Source organism: Delphinus delphis, chromosome 13 (genome assembly GCF_949987515.2).
Source record: "Delphinus delphis chromosome 13, mDelDel1.2, whole genome shotgun sequence".
Classification (NCBI taxonomy): domain Eukaryota; kingdom Metazoa; phylum Chordata; class Mammalia; order Artiodactyla; family Delphinidae; genus Delphinus; species Delphinus delphis.
In genome coordinates this window covers 49,357,039-49,377,323 of record NC_082695.1, presented here as the reverse complement: position 1 = coordinate 49,377,323, position 20,285 = coordinate 49,357,039, and the positions used below count along the sequence as shown (strand labels likewise).

Here is a 20,285-nt window from a genome sequence, read left to right as displayed (position 1 = left end):
AGTAGATAATGTTTCTGATTTATTTCCAGTTCTCTTCTAGATACTGTTCTATAAATGTTGGCCTTTTGATCATAAGAGCACTTTGAGAAGAAGGTTGAAGCAAACTTCTAATATTATAGGTAAGAAATATTAAGAGAAGCACCCAAAAACTATCAGAAAAAGTTAGCTTATAGTAATCTATAATTAACCAACATTGAAAAAACCTTACTTGTACATTTATCTTACAGTAGTACTCTTTCAAAACATGACATTTACTCTTTCATGCATTTGATTGAATTACATTTTTAAAAATCATTTAATAATGATAATAATAATTTTAAAAAAATCATTTAATAATGTCTTCTCTATAAGTGTTTATACCAGTGGTTACCAAATGTGGGTAACACATCTGTGGTGTAGCCTCCACTGTTCCAAGGGAAAATGAGAAAACAAGGACTAAGTAGTGATTTTATTTTCATTGAGCTAAAAATATTCACGTCTGAACGAATGCCTTTTATTCTGTCAGATTATTTCTAGCTTTGTGTGTGCGTTAAAACCTACTTTCTTTAGGACAGTGTTGGAACAATAGGCAAAATTTTAATATGAACTGTATATTAGATAATAATAAATAACAATATTAACTTTCCTGAATTTGATGATGATACCATGGTTATACAAGAGAATGTCTTCTTTTTTCTTAGAAAATATATACATAAGTATTTAGGGGTAAAGTGTTATAATGTCTGCAATTTACTCTCAAATGGCTCATCAAAAATGCATATGTAATTTACATATATAAGCATATATAGGGAGATGCAGAAGGGTGTGGCAAAATGTTTGCAACCTCTAGGTGAAGCGTAGAAGGAAATTCATTGTGATATTCTTACAACACTTCTTACATTTTTTTTCAAAATAAAAAGTTGAAAAATATACTGTCATTTATGAAACTTGCAATAACAGATGATGGTAGTTTAAAAATGTCATTATATGGTAAAACAAAAAGTATTCAACTTTATGTTGTTTCCCCAAAATAATAAAAAAATTAAGCTGGTCTAATGAAATTCAAGTCTGGAAACCACAGACGTGCATCAGAGATTATGATTCCATTTTTAATTGGTAAAAACAAAAAAACGTCTCTTTATATTAATAAGTTTTCTCGAAGAATAATTTTATATACTTTGAAAAGAATGCCACGTGTATAATATGATGCTTATTTTTTAGGCAAGGGATAGATATGAAAATTTATACTTGTTTTTCTTAAGATTTGTAGTGTCAAGTTGCTTCTGCAGTTTTCATTAATGTTTTCTTCATTATAGAACATGGTATTGTCTTTGCAAACATAGTTCTTTAGCTGTCTTTTAATGGTTCTGTAGTGGGAAGCCTCACTAGATCACCTTGCAAAATTTCCCTCAGATACTCCATCCAATATGGGAAGGAAAGACCTAGGGAACCACATGGAATGTTCCAGCCCTTTCTCTGCTTCATCTGTGCCTCTTGATTGCCTGTATTCTTGAAATTATGAGTAAAGCTCAATACTAGAGTAAGATCATGTGAATCTGACTTGACAATCTAATCCACTGTGTTAACCTGATACGTAACTCATCCTCTAATGGCTTCCTATTGTAGGATTGATAGCAATATCCTCAAGATGAATGAACTAAATGAACAATAAAATGGAGGATGATAAATGTGATAGCAGTGTAGATGGACCGGAGGCTGGGAATTAGGAAAGTGTTTATTATAATAGTACAGGCAGGAGATAATTAAGACCCAAGGAACAGAGGTAGAATATACCTGTGATGCTCATTGTGCAGGATCCTGGGCAAGTTATCTAACTTCTGTGAATCTCAGTTTCTTTATCTATAAAAAGACTATAATAGTAATGTCCAGCTCCCAGGATTTTGTTTTTTACAGCTACTGTATGGAACAGTGTATGTAGAGCTTAGTGCATAGAAAGTGTCAGATTAGCACGCAGAAATGTCTATCCTATAATCCTATTCAGTTGCCAGATCTCGGTTGCAAATCTGGCTTTCCACTTTCTTGTGGCTAAAGTAAAAAGGGAAATATGATCATTTAGAAAGGTCATGATGCCCTTAAGATAAAAATAAACTATGCGTTCATGAAAAGCAAAGCTCTGATCTTGCTGCCCCCATTCCCCTACTAAATACATTTCTCCTGTTGGCTTCTCAGTAAGAGGCCCAGAAAGGATGTAACAGGTGGAGAAGACCTCTGTCAAAGCTACAATAAGGAGTCCCTTTGGCGGCTTCACATGGTCGTCCCTCAATGGGAACTCAAGGCCAAAGTAACTGGCGAGAAGTCATTGTTTTGGAACTCTTTGAAAGTCTGAAATGACTAAAAGATAAAACACCCACAGCAGGTTTTCTTAACCTGGGATGTCAGGGTATCTTTGAAATCCCCAAATTGTTAAAAAGTGCTTAGCACAGTATAAATGGTTCATAAGCATCTAAAGAAATATACGTCAAGGGAGTGTACTTCTTCTTCCAGGCAGAAGAAATGTGGAGAATATGGAAGCAGGCAAGTTAATCAGCTAGGATTTAGGTGTCTCAAGCCTCAAGCCTTATGTGTGGGCCACCAGCTGACAGTGAGGGCCGAAAGTCTAGAAGTTCCCCACAGAACCAGACTCCTTAGTGTAGCTTTGAGCTAGGCTGGGGTCATGGGAATGCCCACGAGTCAGGGCCAGAGGATGGTTAAAATTATTCGTCTGTTCCAAGATAGCAACATCAAGGAGGGAAGAAATATCAGTTGGAAAAGTCATCATCAGTGAACCAGGCACATAAAGATGCCTTCCCAGATGGTATCATCCTAATGGAACCAAATACTTTGGGAAGCAAATGCTAACTGGGGGGAACCAGTGAAAATGCTTATGAAAATTCCTAGTCACCACCCTTCCACTAGAGAATGGGATGGCCAGTGAAGAGGTATAAAGAACATTCCAAGCAGAGACAGGGTGCCCTGAGGTGTAGATGAATGACTATTCTATTTCTAAGTTGGTTTATTCCGTTATATTTCTGTGTACACTAGACTTAACTTTCTTGTAAGTCTCGAGGGCCTACATGATCCTATTTGGCAAAAGATGCTTTCAAGCAGTGACTTTACTTTCATATGCCTTTGAGGAGGAGGATGTAGAACATCCCTTTTTCCTTCTTTTCATTTTCATCCCTTCTGGGTGATGGTAGTAGAATGTGCAAGAATTTCTAATACATCTCTGTGAAAGTAGGACCAGAAATCCCATACGTTGAAAAGGAAGAATTTCTGTTTCTTCCATTAAATTATTTTGTTCTTCCAAAGTATGACGTGATCTCTTCACATCAAGCAGCCCCCACGAGATGCAAGTTCTATAGGTCTCCTTTCCATAACTCAGGCCTTTGGTGGGTTTGCCCCTCTAGCCAGGTGCACAAACCTGGGGAGACTGGATCCCAGCTGCGAGGCAGGGCCTGCCCCCTGGCCAGATGTGCTGAGTGCCCAGATGTTAATATGGCCAAAGGGCAGGGTTAGAGTGGAACCCCCGGAAACATCCATGACTACAATCAATAGGGACTTGATAAAATCCAAATATAGCCATAGAGAATCTGCTTAATTTAGTCTCTTTGTATGGAGGAAGTAAGTGGCACTCTAACTCTGACAAGAGTTTCTGAGAAGAGGCATCTGTACTTATTATAAAAATTATGCCTCAGAGTTAGATTTACCTGAAATATACTTGGCATCCAAATTGAAAGATGGAAAGAATGTTATACTTGCTAACTTCAAGTGCCTTGTGAAATATCCATATGACATTTTCATGAGGGAATGTCTTTGAGTTTATGTTTGTGTTGTTTACTACACAGACAGGTTTGGGTAAGTGCCGTATTCAAGGTATGGTGGTTAAGTCTGATTGGAGCCCATGGTGTGACTCTCCTTTTGCACGTGGTCACAGTCCTCATCCACGTCTTACTACTCTCTACCGGCCTGACCCTGAGAAGTGCCGTGAAATTCAGGGCTTGAACCAAATGACCTTCTTAGGTCCTTCCCAACTCAAATATTTCATGATGACAGACTAGGTAACACCAGGCCTTTAAATTCATTTGTAGAACAAGAAGGTATGAAAATCTGTATGCAAAGCTATTAGGGACCAAGATTTAGAGATAATTTATGGGTCACAGGTAAATTTTTAAATTTAAAAAACTGTGATGATTCTTTAGTTGTTTACATGTTTGTTTTGTTGATCACTTTTATCACAAACCTATTGTTGATAGCGCAAATAACTAAAGAGAGTTGAGTTCAAATTTTTTCCAGTAAGACAGATATAGAGAACAAACAAGTGGTTACCAATGGGGAAAGGGAAGGGAGGAGTGGCAATATAGGGGTAGGACATTAACAGGTACAAACTATTATGTATAAAATAAGCTATAAGGATATAGTGTACAACACAGAATACAGCCAAGATTTTATAAAAACTATAAATGAGGTATAACTTTTAAAAATTGGGGCATCACTATGTTGTATACCTGTAACTTATATAATACTGTACATCAACTATACTTTAATTAAATAAAGAGAGTGTACTATAAAAAATTCTATTTTCCGGTGAAACATTTTGTTTCGGATCTAAAGAACACTGTTTCCTTTTCTCTGTGTCAAAGAAAAAAATAAATAAATAAACAGCCTCTTTCCCAAACCTGCAAATTCCAGCAATTAGATGTGTGCTATTAAAAAAAAACCAAACAGATGTTAGCAGCTATGGTGGCTGAGGACCGTTTTCTGGTGGACACTGTTAGACTTTATTGATGATCTCAGACACCTGTATTTCCTGAGACGCCTTGGGCTCCTTTTCTTACCTGAGGAGGCGGAGCTCTGCCAGCAGAGTGGGGTTTTGCTGCGCCTTCTCTGGAGTGGGCTGAGAAGCTTGTTCATGCTCTAGCCGCAGCCTCTGGATCTCCTGTAAGATTTCTCTTGGGAGAGAGGAGGAAGGTAAGAAACCCAGGTCAGTTAACTTCCAGGATGTCCAGGATCTAACATCTGAGTAGATCAGGGCCACCAGAACAAAGAAAGAAGGGGTCATCCTATGTGTTGGAGCAGAACCAACCCTCATTACCTGACTGTGTTTACGAGGTGTTGGCTGTAGCTAGTTGGGTTAGGGAACCATTGACCGAAACCTCCCGCCTTGGCCAGGTACGATGATAACTGATGACTGCTTGCCTGAGTTGTCTCACAACAGGAGGTTCCGATAAGGAACATGGTGCTTCCACTAAAAACTAACCAGGAGAATTTGGGAGGGGCCAAGACAGGGAGGAGACAACCAATCTCCCAGAATCCTTCGTGCTGGAATCCATCTTGGATGAGAGATGCGCGCGCCGCCAGGAAGGACCCTGAGTCAGACCAAATATGGACCAAACAAGATGATTGGCCAGAGACAACCCGGAAACTAACCCCATTACCATAAAACCTGAGACCGCAAGCCACGTGGCAGAGCAGATCTCCTGCGTTCCCTTACCCTGCTGCTCTGACCCTGGGCGCCCGTTCATTCCCAATAAACTCTTTGCTTTGTCAATATGTGTCTCCTTGGACAATTCATTTCTGAGTGTTAGACGAGAGCCCACTCTCCGGCCCTGGAACATTGTTGCCCCTTCCTGCAACAGTTGGGTGCTCTGGGTGAGGGGATACTGCCTTCATCTCCAGTACATCCAAACTAGGAAGACTGCAATATGTCATTGGAGCCTTCAAGCTGAGTGTTCTCCCCAGGACCTAACACTCTCTCTAGTCAGTAATATAATGCTGTGGTAATGTGTTCAACTTTGCAAAGTGCACTGCTTAAGAGACAAAAATGAATCTTCCACTTATTTATGATCTCAGTCTGACACCATAAAGTACCTGCAGCTACCAAGTAAGAGATGCTTGGAAAAAATAAGGATAAATGGTGCTCATTTTGCAAAACTAAATAACCCCATTCTCTCACCAGGAATGAAATTCTTCTCACTGAATTTATCTGAGAAGCCCCCAGGTAGGCAAAATTCTTTCTCTTTTCTTTAATATTTTCAGCCTTAACAATGTATCTGAATAAGGGTAGCCTTGTGAAGGAAAGTGCTTTTAAAAGGATTCACTGTAATTGAGTCTGTGACATAAGAGTGCTATTGGTGTGACCCCTATCAGGGGTGAGACACGTCAGTCTATTATTGATGTTGGGGCCGGGGCTGCCCTGCATTGAGGTGAACATTAGGCCAGCCATAAGGGATGGGTGACCGATGTAAGACAAATTATCCCTAAGTGAGTTAGAAGCTATTAAGCAAGGTTAGAAGTCACAGGTTCTTGGGGGAGGGGTCAGTCTCCCATCCAGCAAAACGCAGAAGAGCCCATAAGATAGAAGGAAGCACCAAGAATGGAAGGTGAACTTGGTGAGCAAGGGGGATGGGTGGCTTTCCATCTGAGAGGCTGATTTACAACCTCCTGCTTCACAAACAGGCCAGAATCAAGAAGCTAATTACCAGTGAGTCACTACACCTCTCATGGGTATGGTGGGAGCTTGGACCATAATTCAGTGGTTTTCAACTTGTTTTTTTGTCCCCCTTGGTGTTCTATAGTGGAAAATTTTCTTTAAAAGAAATCTTCCATGGAAACCCAACATGTCACACAGTTAAGAAGGAACTTCTCTGGTTAAAGAAAGGGAGGTGCCCTGTGCTACTAGCTCTTCTTCCTCTTCATACACCCCTACAGGGCCCCTGAACTCCCAGAGAGCCCAGCCTGAACATCAGTGAACTGAGATTTCCAAGATCTTGAGGGCTAACATCCTGACATCCTGTGACTTCCACTAGTTCTCCTTGTTGGTTCTCAGGACAGAACCATGACACAGCCATTTAGCCCAAGGAAGAAAAAGAGAGAAGCAGCTCTGATCAGATGAGAATAAAGGTAAGATAGGTAAGGAGCATGAGGTGCTTAGACTACACCCAGGGACTGTGCTGTCTTCTTTAGTCTTATTTAATCCTCATAACAGTTCTATTGTATATAGACTAGTATAGTATAGTTCTATTGGTACTGCAATTATCTGTTTTATGAATGAGGGAATCAAGCACATACCAGTTAAAAGTCTTGCCCAATTTCAATAAGTAGGTGGTAGCAGTCATTTGAACTCAGGCAGGTTTGCCCCAAAGCCCATATGTGTTCGACTCCTTCAGTCTTTGGTACTTGCTTGGACAGGTCTAGCCTAGGCAGGCTGTGACTTCCACAATGTAATCTGAAGAGTCCAGCTACTCCTAATACTAACTCTAACTGGCTCCTCTAAGGAGGCTCTAAGAAAGCATTATCTTCTAAAGATCATTTCTGAAATGTCTAAATGACTACGTAGGGTAGTCATGGAGTCAGGTGAGGAATTCTATCCTTCCTTGAAGCCCAGAGATCTGATTATTGGGTTAACTGTCACTTTGGAGACCATGGGATCCCTGGGTGAATTTCCGTGATGCAGGAACTGTGACCTGGATAAGCTTCTGGGATGTGGTTCTGGGGCCTTTGGAAGGCATGAGGCCGTTGGCTTAGAGAGATGAGTTCAGGAGGGACTAGATGCTCTTCAGGCACGGGGTGGGGAAAGAACTCAGGAAAAGGATGAAGCTCTCTTTCTGCCATCTCTTCTCATTTCCATTCCTTTATTCCCTCTCATCCTAAAAACATGTATTCAGAGACTGCAATCCCAAAATGCCCTAGAAGCAAGCAGTAAGAGTGGTAGCATGGTACAGCCAGCACATTCACGGGGTTTCTTGCTGATTCTGGAATCCCACATGGAGGTAGATATCCCTGGGGTATTTCCTTAAAGGAAGTCCCGATTTCCCCTCAAGTGTGCTATCCCCATGCTGAGTGGAAGCAGAGAATCGGAAGGGAAAACAAAGTGCTTTGGAGAGATGGGAGAGTAGATTAAAATTGCAACCAAGATATTTGTGGGATTGTAAATTTTCACTTTAGTCTTGTTTTCTTTCTAAGAATATGAAAATGTGCCAAGTGAGTTTGTATCTTCCTTTTAAGATTTTTTTCTATAGAATTTTAAAGAATAGCATGACCGGGCTTCCCTGGTGGTGCAGTGGTTGAGAGTCTGCCTGCCGATGCAGGGGACATGGGTTCGTGCCCTGGTCCGGGAGGGTCCCACATGCTGCAGAGTGGCTGGGCCCCTGAGCCATGGCTGCTGAGCCTGTGCGTCCGGAGCCTGTGCTCCGCAACAGGAGAGGTTGCAACAGTGAGAGGCCCGGGTACCGCAAAAAAAAAAAAAAAAAAAAAAAAAAAAAGAATAGCATGACTATTTATCCCAAAAATTTCAGGTCAAACCCTACAGGTATGCAACAATGATCAAAACCTCCTCCTTTACCTGTCTGATCTCAGAAGGGACATCAGTGTTTAAAGATGAGATTAAGTATTAAGACAGCTTGGTGTTGTTCTAAGAAATACAGAACGTACAAGTTGTTCTTATATGAGGCTTACTCAGCATTGAGTTTGAGATCTGACTCAGATATTTATTCCTTTCTCACTCAGTATATATTGACTGAGTTTCTACACTGTTACAATGTACCAGGCATGGTTCTGGAGCTCAGGGGCCATTTGTCACAGCCTCTGTTCTCAAAGAACTTCCATATCAGTCAGGGAAGACAGACAATAAAAAGGAAACAAACACTTAAATGCGACTTTTTTTCAGAGAGAGATGTCATACACACACACACACACACACACACACTCACACACACACACGGATATAACAGAGAGTGGTTCCTGGAATAGGAGGTAGTGGGAGAGATCAGAGAGGTGATCTTTTAGGAGGTGGCATTTGAGCTGAGATCTGAGTGATGGGAAGGAGCCATCTCTGCAGAGACCCCGAGGAAGAGCTTTCTAAGCTGCGAAAACAACCGATACTTTAAAGGCTGTAAAGAAAGAAAGAAGCAGGAGTGTCCCAAAAACCTTACCTGTTCTTGTTTTCTAGTTCTGCGATCAGCTGCCTTTGTTGCTTATTTGCATCAATGGTGAAGGAGATGTCAGGGGCACTCCTCTGCTGCGCTGGCTGCTGGAAAATATGTGGTTTATACTATTTAGTACTGGGAAGGGGAACTGACCTGTGTTTGAAAAGACAGGAGTCGTGAGATATGCACAAGAAAGAAAAAACTATTTCTATCAAAACAAAAAAAGCAAAACGTAAAATTAAATGGCCATTCCTCTCCTAAGGACCAGCTTTTTTGGGGATCTGGAGCACATCTATGCAGTGGAAAGCAGAATAGAACCCTTTGGCAGGCAAATATACAAAACATGGGAAAAATTGGTTTTTAGCTTTCTGACTTGAAATCTTTGGGGAACTAGTTCATTCTTGCCATGCTGTTCCCATCGCAACTCTTCTTTCAGTAAAGGTGGGGTTAAAAAAATATATCACTGCTGAAGTATCTCTTTCTCTAGAGTTACTGTTTAACCACTGTAATATACAATTAAAAATTGTATAGCTTTAAAGTCATAGTTAATATGACTTTCTTTTCTTCTTTTGGTCAATATACTTTTAGCATTTCTGTATTCATATATGTAATTTTACACTGATGGATTGCAACCAGCTTTAACAACTGGTGTATATGCAGTCATAACTTTCTCCATTCTTTTGTTTTTTCTAATAAAGTTATTTATTTTTGCCTGCGTTGGGTCATCATTGCTGCGCTTGGCCTTTCTCTAGTTGAAGCAAGCAGGCTACTCTTCATTGCAGTGCATGGGCTTCTCATTGCGGTGGCTTCTCTTGTTGCGGAGCATGGGCTCTAGGCATGTGGGCTTCAGTAGTTGTGGCATGTGGGCTTTAGAGCACAGGCTCAGTAGTTGTGGCGCACGGGCTTAGTTGCTCCGCAGCACGTGGGATCTTCCCGGATCAGGGCTCGAACCCGTGTCCCCTGCATTGGCAGGCGGATTCTTAACCACTGCACCACCAGGGAAGTCCCTCTCCATTCTTACATAATCACATATATATAAGAATATGATTATATAAGAATATATATGTATATATACCTCATGTACCATATTTATATATGTATTTATGTGTATGTGTATTTAGTCAAGGGCTTATTTGATATTGTTTTGTAAAAGCAGGGTCAGATTATGTAGACTTCCCTGTGCCTTGCCTTCTTTGCTCTACCGTACATTATAGAAATTCCTCAATGTCAGTCTTTAGTGCTTTTAAAGCAAATTAAAAAAAATTACAACTAATCTTTCTACCAAAGAATGCCAAGCTTTAAAAAATAACACCCATTGCCTAAGCCCAAAGACATGGTGAAACTCAGCCTGATTTTTCATTTCTAGAAAACTAACCATAGGGAAGGGTTTAAACTTGGTAAAGGTCTGGCTTTTATAAAGCTTTTCTATCATTATTAATTAGCATTTCTTTTAACAAAGAAACGATTTGTGTTGCTAATGAAGAAGTGTGAGGTCCTATATTTTATATCCTAAATGGTCTTCTATAGCTGGCATATGGGAACTTTGACATGTGATGCAGAGTTTTCTTTTGATTTTATGACATAATTTTCTCTTTCTTGCTATATTGAGAAAAGTAGAAACAACTTTTGATATATATTTCTTGATATATTGATAAAAGTAGAAACTTATCTGAGCCAGTTGTGGATTTGAATCATTGCTTGTTCTTTATATTAACTGATTAGGAATTATCCAGAGAAATTGGGTATTGGTCTGGTTCAGCACTATTGTAACAGGAATACCTCGAGCTCTGACTCATGCTAGACCAGAATGATAGCTGGAAAGTGAAAATGGAAGCAGTGGAAGGCCAGATCGTTTTTTAGGTCTTGCAGACGGCACAGTAGCGACTACTCAGCTCTGCTGTTGTGGCGTCAGCTATTAGGGTAACAATCAACGTGACATCCACTCGTTCAGAGTACTTACAGACGAAGTGGACTCTGCTGCCAGTCTTGCCGCGTATCTGGCGATCAGCCGGTGCTCTTCATCAAGCCGGGTGGAGCTCTCAAGCATACTATTGAGAACAGAGCAAGAGTCAGTCAGGCAACTGAGAAAAGACGGGAATATTCATACTACCACCTGGAGTGGGTTGGCTATTTCAATGTTTCAGTGCAAAAAATTTGATCGTTATACAAAATCCTATTAGGTTAATGACATCAGACCTGGATTCATGATGTGATCTAATATGTGGCCAGGAAGGTCCTTAATAAATCCTACCTTACAAAGAAATCTCCAAAGAGGAGTGACTTTCCTGATCAACATTTCTGATGAAAGAATACTTTCTCTTTAATTTAGTTATATTGCCTTTAACAATTTAATTTCCTTACGACAAAGTAATACACGTCTGAAACCAACATGATAGACAATATGAAAGCAAGAAGGAAGAAGAAACCAATTTGTTCAGCCTCCAGTGATCCCCCACTCCTGGTATTGTGTAATCCTCTTCATTTATTGTAGTACGGCTGGACTTAACAGACTTAATTCTAATGCATAGAATGTGGTGGAAGTAATGGAAGGTAACTTCCAAGATGAGGTTATAAAAAGACCCTGGCTTCTGTCTTGGGCACGTTTTCTCTCTCTCGAGCCCTTCTGGATTGCTTGCCCTGTGGGAAGCTGGATGCCATGCACAGGCGGCTCTGTGGAAAGGCCCACATGAGGAGGAACTGAAGCCAGCCAGTAACCATGGGACTGGATCCCCTTCCGTAGAGCCTTTAGATAAGATCACAGCCCACCCACAGCTTGATTACAACCTGGAGAAAGTCCTGAGCCAAACATGGATTCCTCACCCACGGTGTTTGTTCTTTTAAGCTGCTGAGCTCTTGGGTAATTTGTTATGCAGCAATACACAATGAATATAATTCTCATCTACAGTACTACTACCCAGGTAACTTGCCATTTTATATTTACTTCCAGAGAAGTAGAATTATGGTAGTGGCTTCTAATGACATGAGTGGGAATCATTTAGTGTCTCCTATAAATTTATAAAAATTCTTCCTATTAGAATAAGAATAATCTGACCCCTTAAAAAAACTAATGCAAATAGAAGCATTTTCAACTCTCCTAGAGAGTTGATATTTCAGAAAGCCCTTCATGTAAGACTAAGTTTTGGATGCCACTAAAAAAAAAATTCTGTGAAACATACCAGTAACACTAATCCTGTTAATAGACTAGTTGGTCATAGTTTAGTTTATCAGTTATTATGGTGAGTATCAGGCCAGGATCAAGATTAGAAGCCAGTTCCTCTCAATCCCCAAATATACTTATATTCTCCACTGGCTTATATTTAAGCCTGTTCCTTAAAGAAAAAAAGTCAATACTCATGGTTATACGTGAAAAATGACACACTTCTATGCCAATGTTAAGGTTGTAAAAATTATCCACTGAAAGACTTGGATCCATATAAAGTAATATACATTTATATTATTTATTTGTACACTTACATAAAAAGTAAACATGCAACATAGTCTTTCAACCTTTGTTCTAAAGTGAGAAGATGAATGAAAATTGCAGCATATTAGCTATGTCACTTCCAAGTAGCTCTTCTCTGCTTGGTGGAATCTGTTACTGTAACATTTTTTTCTGGTCATTTGGAAGATATTCCTGTTTCCCTTATCTATGTGCTAGTCTATATTCCTCACATATGTAAACTGTACCTGTTCTTATCCTGAATTCTTCCACTAGATTTAGCCCTTTTCTCTAAGTTACTGTACCCTACCTAGAATATTCCTGAATTTCTCCATTTACCAAGTCACTTCTTCATCCTCAGAAAAAGAGCCTTCACTTTCCTGCTGCCTAAATGAGACAATGCATGTAAAAAACGTCAAGCTGGTGTGATGCCTAGAACACATTAAATGCTCAAAAATATTAGGTAATACAATTTTATTATTATTTTGCCTCTTGAGTAACCTGTTCGGATTCATTAATGATTCTTGGCTCCTTCAAAATGTCATCTACAATCCAACAGCTATCTAGAGCAGGGCTTCTCAAACATTAGTGTGTATACATATCACGTAGGGATCTTGTGAAAATGCAGTCTCTGATTCTGGAGTGGGGGTGGGGTGGGGGGGTAGGATGGGACCCCAGAATCTGCATTTCCAACAAACTCTCAAGATACGTTGGTATTGCTGGTCCAAGGACAACACTTTGAGTAGCAAGGATCTAGAAGATCTTGAAAATAAAATGGAAAAGTTAAACACATGAAATGAACCCCAAATGTAAGTCATATAAAAGACATCATTTTTCATATCCATATAGCATTGTGATATTTTCACACAAATTCCCTTAAGACAGATATTCTAGGATTCAGGGCTCACCTATGTGTAGTATTAATCCCAGTGGATTGAGATTTCAACCAGCATACAAATTTAAAGTTGGAATAAGAAACTATTTTTACTAGCAAAAGGCCGAGTTAGTTCTGGACAATGGATGCTTTAAAACAGATGTTTAAAGCAGATGTGTTAGGACTTCCCTGGTGGCGCAGTGGTTAAGAATCCACCTGCCAATGCAGGGGACACAGGTTTGAGCCCTGGTCCAGGAAGATCCCACATGCCTCAGAACAACTAAGCCCGTGTGCCACAACTACTGAGCCTGCACACCTAGAGCCTGTGCTCCGCAATGAGAAGCCACTGCAATGAGAAGCCCGTGTACTGCAACGAAGAGTAGCCCCCAATCACCACAACTAGAGAAAGCCCGAGCACAGCAACGAAGACCCAACGCAGCCAAAAATAAATAAATAAATAAATAAAAAGAAAAGCAGATGTGTTATAAAACACATCTGCCCTCTGCAGTGGTTAAAAATAATAACTGCATTTCTTGTTACAGCTTCAATGAGAAAGTGAAAGTTTATGCTGTCCTTACTTTAAACATAAAACCACCCAAGAAAGAAACAATTTAATTTGATTTTAACACATTGGTCATTTTCTGGCTGCTGTATTAGAGACCATATGCCTAACTCAACACAGTTTGTGTAGACAACAAGGCCCAAAGCTCCAAGCCCAGGACGATGATCTGTTTGAATGCCTGAAAGTGACTTTGTCAAAAACATTTGTGTTTTGATAAATAAATAATAAAAAAAACCTTGATAAAAAACCTCATGATAAAAGTGCCTTTTATCATGAATGACCAGCAAGTATAAATAATATGAAGGTTATATCAAAAAAAAGCCTCCTGGAAATGTAAGAAGGGAAGTTATGGGGTTTCATCTAGTAAGCTATAACTCATACTTCCCCTGCTTCTCCTTCCTCCAGCACCGAGTGAATGAGGGGTGGAGTGATGTATTGCCCCTTTGCGCACACAAACGATTTATAAGTCCACATGTGCCATTTCAGTACGTTCGCATTATACAAGGGTGAATGAGGCGTTCACCTAATAAATTCCATTATTTCAAGACTTCAATTACAAATAGTCGGAAATGAATGGCCAATAATTCCCTAAATCATTAAAGAAATACCAATTCCAACATTGTCTCTATCCCTGCCTATTCATTTCCAGACTTTATAATCAGTAATCTTATTACAAGACCATGATGAATTTAAAAGGGTCTGCTGTGTAGACTGCATTTCAGAATAGGGAAAACTATTACGTTGAAAACTCTCCACTTTCTGCCTTAAATACATGGCCAGTGTCTGTTGCTAGTGATTTCAAAATGGCATCTAGGAAACTCAAGTGGCCCCAGCTGAGCTAGGGCTTCCTAAATTGTGATTTAGCAGGGATTTCTGGGAACTCAAGGTTTGTTCACATTTCTCTGGTTTCTCTGCAGGCCTGTTTCCCTGGAAGTCCAGGGGTTAGGACTCTGTGCTCTTACTGCCAAGGGCTGGGGTTCAAGCCCTGGTTGGGGAAGTAAAATCCTACAAGCTGTGCGGCCAAAAAAAAAAAAAGAAAAAAAAATCAGAATAAATGTAAAAGAAAAAAGTATTTGTCTATACTTGAGTCATGAAGAGATTCACCTATGTTTAAAAAAAAAAAACAAAAAACACAAATAATAATGTGATCTAAAGGGCACCATAAATACTTCTTCATTTCTCCTTCATATTTTTTCCATTTGTCTGAATGGTGACAGGAACTTTAGAGATTACTTTTTAAGGTCATTAAGTGTCACTACTCTTTTATTAAAATGCAAATAGCTATTAGGAGGATTACTGCCTGAGAAGGCATTATTAGTTATTACTTAAGTGGAGGATGACTTTCTCAGGGTATGTCCTGTCTTTCACAGTTGGTTGAGAGCAAAATGCCATAGGAATCTTCATGGATAATAATAATAATAAAACAACTTACCATAACAATGGCTTCTCTATAGAGGTGCCTTCAAACTCCTTTATCAAGACCCTGACTTTGATAACCCACTATGTTACAATCGTCCACCAAGGCCATGCCTTCTACCTCTACAAATTCACAAATTCCTCCATTTCCTTCCATTCCAGCTCTCACCAATGTGGCCCAGGCCACCATCATCTCATCCTGAATGAGTGTAAAGTCCTCTCAATAGGTCACTCTGATTTGAGAGTTATTCTTTCCTCCAATTCATTTCCTGTCCTCAAGTCATCGATCTTTTAAAAGTGAAGTTGGCTGTAACATTCTTATGCATAAAATTCTCAATAGGTTCTCATTTTTCAAATTCCTAAATAAGACTTATAAGGTCCTGCATAGTCTAGCTTCATCCTTTACCCCCGTGGCCTTAACACACTTAATTTCCTCAAATGAACCATATTCTCTCTGTCCTGAATGGTCTCTCTGTCTCCTCCACTCACTTCTGCTTGGCTAATTCCTCTTCATTCTGGTATTGGCTTTGGCTTCCATTTCCTGCCCTCATGTCTGACCTCCAAATGCAGGTCCATTGCTCCTTATATATTCTATAGCCCTCTGCACTTTGCTGCCCTTGTTATAGCTGTTATCTCTTTGCTTTTTTAAAAATTGGGGTATAGTTGCTTTACAATGTTGTGTTAGTTTCTGCTGTACAACAAAATGAATCAGCTATATATATACATATATAGCCTCCCTCTTGGACCTCCCTCCCACCCCACCCCCCATCCCAGCCATCTAGGTCACCACAGAGCACCGAGCTGAGCTCCCTGTGCTATACAGCAGGTTCCCACTAGCTTTCTATTTTACACATGGCAGTGTATATATGTCAATCCTAATCTCCCAATTCATCCCACCTCCCCTTCCCCCCATGTCCACAAGTCCGTTCTCTCTGTGTCTCTGTTGCTAAAAAAAAAAAAAAAGCAAGACTACTTTATAAATGATGTTGCATTCTTCTTGCATTTTAATTGCCCTTTTCACTTGTCTTTATCCTTCACTAAACTATAACTTCTTTGAGGACAGAATGGTTCAATCTCTTCACCCTTGGAACTTGAGTGTTTTGCACAGTGCTTAGAACATAGCAGGAACTACCCAAGAATTAGTTGGACAAATAAAGGTTGGCTCACTTCTGACATTCTTTAGAAGGTTTACATTTTTAGGATTCTAAGGAAATGTTTTTCTCAGAAGTCTAGTTCTATAACTGAAGGTCCTAAACATTTTACAAAAGAAAAGGAGTAGTGTTAACAAGGAAATGAAAACTCATAAAAGAAGATACTTTTCAATATGTGTGGATAATAATTTCTTTTCCTTTCTGCAGCTTGCAATAAACTTATACTTTTCAAAATCACAACATTTACTGAAAAGAGTCAGTCAAATCTTAGCCTACACATTAAAAATATTAAAGGCATAAAATTCAGTGGATTCAGTGTAGAAGCATGCTATGGACTGAATTGTCTCTCCTCACATTCATGTGTTGAAGCCCTAATCCCCAGTGCCTTAGAATGTGGCTGTGTTTGGAGATGGGAATTTAAAGAGGTAATTAAGGTTAAATGAGGTCATAAGGGTGGGGGCCTAATCCAATATGACTGGTGTCCTTATGAGAAGAGGAAGAGACAACAAGGATGTATGTGCACAGAGAAAAGGCCATGTGAGGACATAGCAAGAAGGCAGCCATCTGCAGGCCAAGGAGAGAGGCCTCAGCAGAAGCAGCCCTGCAGGCTCCATGGTCTTAGACTTCTAGCCTCCAGAACTGTGAGAAAATAAACTTCTGTTGTCCAAGCCATGCAGTCTGTTGTACTTTGTTACAGTAGCCATAGTGAACTGATACAAAGTGGAAAATGTCAGAGAACATTAAAAAATTAAAAAAAAATTTTTTTGCCCAACATCACTTTTAGGTTTTTTTTTGCCCCTTATTAGTTGCTTTTGTCACATCAGTGAATTGCTGCTTCTCGTCTTTATCCACATTTATCACTTCTACCCAAGTCAAGTTTAATACTTTACTTTTTCACCTATTTTATACTCTTATACTAAATGTTCAATTTCAGGGTTAATTTATAATAGGTGATTTTTTTAATAGCAAAAAGTATTTTTCTAGTAAAAAAGATTTTCTGAGGACTCCTAACAATTTTGTTTAGGGTGAGCGGGAATTTTATATCTGTGGCACTATCAATATTCTCCAACATCAATGGACATTTATTGGGCACTTACTGTGTGCCAGGCACTGTGCTAGGTGCCAGAGAGATGGTGGCAAACAAGTCCGAGAAGGTCTGCCCCACAAGAGGAAGGTAGGAGTGAACCAACCAACCAAGGAACCAATGATAACAGTTATGACAAGAATGAAATAAATAGTATTCCATGATCAGACTAATATGGGAGACCTACCTGAGTAGGTAGGTGCCTTTAATCAGAGTCTGGAAGCCAGAGAAAGAGCCAGTTCATGTGTGTGTGGAAGGAAAGGGCAGGAGGAAAATGGGGAAGAATGTTCTAGGCATAGGGGAAGAACTAGTATCATGGTCTTTGAGGCAGTTTTAGGAATTTTTTTTAGGAACTGATGAAAAGCTGATGTGACTAAATATTGTGGTTGAGTGGGAGAACCCCATGAGAGCTGGGGCTGGGAGAGGGGTAGGCGAGGGCTAGATCACACACAGGCTTGCGGCCCCGGTGATGGGTCTGGGCTGTGAACTAAGTGCCATAGGACTCTAGTAAAGGAAGCAATTGAGCAAGTAACAACTTAGACCTCGTACGTGAAACCCGGAAATAGGCGTCAAAATGTCCCATTTCTTGTACTTGAGAAAAACATAAGCAGGACAGATATCAACCTAATTATATGAGATCAGGGGTCTAACAAAGTGACAGCAATCGATCATGACGTCAAAGTATAGACTGTACCCTTTCACGGTACTGCTTCCCTCCCTTACACAAGGGGCCTTTTCAGAGTTGAGAGAAACGTGCCAGAAGCTTCTGACTGGTAAGTATCAAGGCTTAAAACTATGGTTAGAGTTGGAAGTTCTGGGCTGGTTTGCAACCTCCTTTGGTCTGCCTGCCACCATCTGTCCTATAAACCACTAGCAAGCCTGGGCACTTGATAAGCTTTAGGAGAGGCCAGAAAAAGCCCTCACTGGATAACTCTGAGACCTCTCCTCCCCCAGTGAAGAAGGTGCTTGAAAACCATTAAGGCTTTTAAAACTTCACTTAGGAATTAGGAAGACAGTAGGACTTTGCCCTTGATCTACAGTTTATTTATTTGGCTTATCTGACATCAGAACCAGCAAGGGCACCTAAGAATATCTCTAATTTAGCAGCAAACTATTTACAGATGAGTCAGTTTCCCATTGTGCTAAGCAGTTGATATAGGGGAGAAGGCCCCTACACTGAGTGAATTAGGAGCATATATGAATACTTACAAAAACACACCTTTCAAGCAAGAACAACTATTAGATTTCTCTTTATAGACCATCTCATGAAGGGTGCACAGACAGGAAGGCCGAGGTAGGAGGTGGAAAACAGATGAGACTCAATATCAGAAGACCTTGCTGGCAGGTGACCTTGGATAAGTCACTTGATGTCTTGTAACCGGGCATTTTCTTATCAGTGAAATGGCAATAATATCTAAACCTACAGGGCTTTGACAAGCAGATTAAATAATGTGTGGGAAAGGGCTTTGTCATTTTTGAAGCACTTCATAAATGTAAAATTTATTATTCATATTCTGGCTGCTGTGATGAGGTCCAAGAGGCTGAAGAGAAAATTTTTGTCTTTTTGAAGCTTACAACTAAAATGAGAAATCGCAAGGCACAGAACTAAATACATAATTGGTAACTTATGAACAACCACTATTTCTATTACTAGTATGTGCTCAAAATATTTGTTAAAATGAAATACAAATAATACAATGGGATATGCAATTTCAGTAAATAGAGATGTGGTGGATGCAGCTGTGGAATGTCCAGAAGAGCTTTCTGGAGGGCATGCATTTATGTAGGTTTTATAAGATGCAATGTATCACAGTGGTTATGAGTTTGGGATCAGCTAGATAAAAGCTGAAATCCCGGCCCCACTGTGTAGTAGCTATGTGCCTGTGGGAGAGTCATGTAAACTCTCTAAACTGATACCTTTACTGATCGATAAAATGGGGATGAGAGTATTTACCGGCTTATCTAAGGACCAGGGGAAATTATGTAAATAAAGTTTTAAACACAGTGCTTATCATGAGGCAAATGCTTTAAAAAATGGTGGCTCTTGTAATTACTACCATTATAGATCTCACCACAGTTGAATGACGGTTAAGCATCAGAGCTATAATGATGATAAAGGAGGGGAGACATCACTGCATCGCTTACAGAATCCTGGCAGATGTGGGGAATGGTTAGGATCTAATTAAACAGCAAGGAAAGGGAAGGAGCAAACTGAGAAAAGAGAAGTTGGAATTTTTTAAGGATGGAACAAAGTGATGAGAATTATGGAGGGCAGTAGCTTTTAAAACCGAGTCAGCTTCATTGATCAGTCTTAAATTCTGCTTTGTTTTCAAAATACAAGTCACATCTATCTTTCATCAAGTCGATGTAAGGTGTCTCTACTGAGACCGTTTTACAGTCTCAAGTGACCATCAAGTCAATATGATTAACCACTTGAGGAGGGAAAAGGGCTGGGAGTGACAAACTCTGCACTTTCCTCTTTGGAGATTTCTCTGTTACAACTTTAATTAAGAAAAGGTCAAAGAAGAGTGGTGGAAATAACCAGAGTGTGCTAGAATTTTGGACACACACTCCAAAGGACAGGAGAGGACAGGGTGTGAGATCACATCATTGCATTCAGACATGATTGAATCTTTATCGACTATATCCTGCTTTGAAGATTACCAACACAAATTTTGGGGGGGCATTAATTTAGTATTTAGTTCTATTGTTTCAGCTACCATATAACATTGGGGAACCAAATTCACTGGGAATAAGATGAAAACCATCACTCCACTCGTAGTTTTGAGAGGCTGAGATGTAAGAAAGAAAAGGAACTATTCGATCTACAAGCCGGGAAAATTTGAACAAAGAGAT

The 20,285-nt window shown here is 39.8% G+C and overlaps 1 protein-coding gene across 23 annotated transcripts in view; it reads right to left on the bottom strand.

Annotated features, from left to right (window-relative positions):
- DTNA (dystrobrevin alpha) overlaps positions 1 to 20,285 on the bottom strand; it is a 390,982-nt gene that overhangs the window by 26,739 nt on the left and 343,958 nt on the right. For 18 of the 23 annotated variants that reach the window (XM_060028867.1, XM_060028865.1, XM_060028869.1 and 15 more), the window contains 3 exons: positions 10,864 to 10,951; positions 8,910 to 9,007; positions 4,815 to 4,928 (listed from right to left, as the gene is read on the bottom strand). In XM_060028867.1, the coding sequence (XP_059884850.1) occupies positions 4,815 to 4,928; positions 8,910 to 9,007; positions 10,864 to 10,951 (300 nt within the window). The remainder of the gene's footprint in view (positions 1 to 4,814; positions 4,929 to 8,909; positions 9,008 to 10,863; positions 10,952 to 20,285) is intronic. The other 5 variants (XM_060028868.1, XM_060028879.1, XM_060028882.1 and 2 more) reach the window with 1 other exon arrangement.